We start from the raw sequence: 2305 nt of genomic DNA on the forward strand, positions 1-2305 counted from the left end.
TATATTGAACTAACCCACTTATTTCCTACTGCAGGATTTACTTGTTTAAATTTGTGTGAGTGTATTTTCAAAGATTTAGCTCTTTATTTTAAAGTGAAAATTTCATATAAAAAAGACTGTAAAAGAACATCTTTTCATGCTCTTATTTTTACTAAGTCCCATTTACTGAATCTTCTGAGTAAAATAAGGCTTTTTACTACATTTTGTTATTGTTTGCCCCTTGTAGCCAGCACAGCCAGTGAAAGAAAATCAACTGTATTTTGGCTTAGACCTTAAAAAAATAATAATCTGCCAACACAACACTGAAGCCTTCCTTTCTGGTGGTATCAATCAAAAGCTTCAGCAACATTTAACCACAAAGTCTGTGTTAAGTTCACAGTGTTGACACTTAAAAAAAGAACAACATAGAGCACTTAAAGGTTAACAGAATTAATTGAACAGTCTGCTTACTGAATAGTATTTTAGAGGCTAAAAATTGTTTTGAAGGGCCAAAGAAAAATCAGAAATAATCTTATTTGTGATGAACTGTCAGTTTAGTAACATGCCATTTTATGTTTAGTGAACAGAACAAAAAGGAAAAACACCATTATCCAGAAACCGGGCTGCTCTGTTACTCTACTGCAGGAAAGAATTAAGTCATTGCAGCAGCAGATAACTGTTTTACAGAATGAAAAGAAGACAGCAGTGTCTTCTTTGAAAGGATTTAAAGAAATCAATGAAACACTAACAACTCAGCTACATTTGGCTGATCAGAGACTTCAGACTAGTAAACGGACCATAGAGGTAAAGTACATTTCATTATAGTGTCTTACAGTGTCCAGCTTAACTCTATTGTAATTCTGTGAAATTTTGATAATGTTTATTTTTGTCAATTTGGTATGATTAAAATGATGAAAAGTTATATATTAGTGTGCTTTATATGAGATAATGAATCAGTTGTTCTGTACAAATGATACCAAGACCTGATTTACTATTGTATAAACCAAATCAATTAATCCATTTGAAAAATAAGTGGTCTTTATGCTGACATTTTACCTGCATTCAAATTGGAGTAAGTTTCTTGTTTAGCCTGTGGTCTGAGAACTTCCGTGAGAATCTGATCAATTCACATGAGTTAGCACCTATTCCTTTTATGAAGAGCAGACACTTTGGAGAAAGCAAACGTTTCTAATATGCCCCAAGAGTGGAGTACTCAACGCAATCAGAGTTTTATTTCAAAGGGAGCTCAGACCAGTTCCATATCTAATTAACCCCATCTTTCTCTGTCAAGGTAGAAGCTAGAGAACTAGATTTATCAAAACAGAGACTAGTAAACTGTTTGCTTAACAACCCCCAAAGATATTAACTTTCTTCTCACTTCAGTCTTCATTCCTACTTAATCCTTTCATATACTATTACTCCTTTCTGGTTTTCCCCATTCTCATTTATGTATATGTATTTTGTGTTAATCTGTATGCAGCTCCTCAGCTGGAATTCTTTTCTATTCATACTGTAGTGATTGGCCTGCCTTTTATAGAGCTGAATCAACAAACACTTTTGCAGTAATTGCCTCCTGTTGGTCACACACACATCCTGCTTCCAGAATTATAGTGCTACAACAGATGGACTTGCTGGAAGGAGGCAGACATTAAAAAAGAAATCAAATCCCCTCCCCCTCAATCTTCTCTGCATTTCTGTCTTTGCACAGAAGGCAGAAGCAGTATCAGGAGCAGCACTTTTCACTTTCTTAGGGCTGGAGAACTGCTAATTTCTAGAGGAGGGAAAACCTAATTTCTGTTACTCATTTTGCATAACTATATATATGTGTAATAAATTTTTCAGAAAGAGTTTCCAAGGTCATTGGAACCAATGGAGATCTGCCTGTCTAACAAACAGTATCATAATGTAAAGTTTCATGGACAGTATAAACGTCACTGAGAGCTGCATGTGTAATTTAGGTAAAATAGTCTGCTTGCTCAGACATCTTCACGGTTTGCTTTCCTAGAAGACTACACCTTAGGTGTCCATAGGAGAGCAATGTGAGAAATAAAAAAAAAAAAGGCCATTAACAGGAAACGGGTTAAAAAAATTTTAAAAAAAAATTCAATTGTGTCAAGATAAGTGCTGCTATGTAGAAGATTGACTAAAAGTGGAAGAGCATGATCTTAAAACTAAACCAGTTTTCTTTCTCTCTTTTTTTCTGGAAAGTGTTTTTTAAAAAATGGTCACTGTTCTATTTAAAGGGTCATGCATTCTAAGCAAAAATAAATAAATGGTGTTGCAGGTATTCAAGGAAAAATCTTTATTAGGCATGCACATTTTTTTC

At 34.3% G+C, this 2305-nt stretch overlaps 1 protein-coding gene across 1 annotated transcript in view; it reads left to right on the forward strand.

Moving 5' to 3' along the window:
- CNTLN (centlein, centrosomal protein) overlaps window positions 1–783 on the forward strand; it is a gene marked incomplete at its 3' end in the record, with an annotated part of 67487 nt that extends 66704 nt beyond the window's left edge. Inside the window, exon 12 of the mRNA XM_009997044.1 lies at window positions 560–783. Within this exon, the coding sequence (XP_009995346.1) occupies window positions 560–783 (224 nt within the window). The remainder of the gene's footprint in view (window positions 1–559) is intronic.
- Window positions 784–2305: the final 1522 nt, after the last annotated feature.

This window comes from Chaetura pelagica, unplaced genomic scaffold (genome assembly GCF_000747805.2).
Source record: "Chaetura pelagica isolate M959 unplaced genomic scaffold, ChaPel_1.0 scaffold1124, whole genome shotgun sequence".
Lineage (NCBI taxonomy): Eukaryota > Metazoa > Chordata > Aves > Apodiformes > Apodidae > Chaetura > Chaetura pelagica.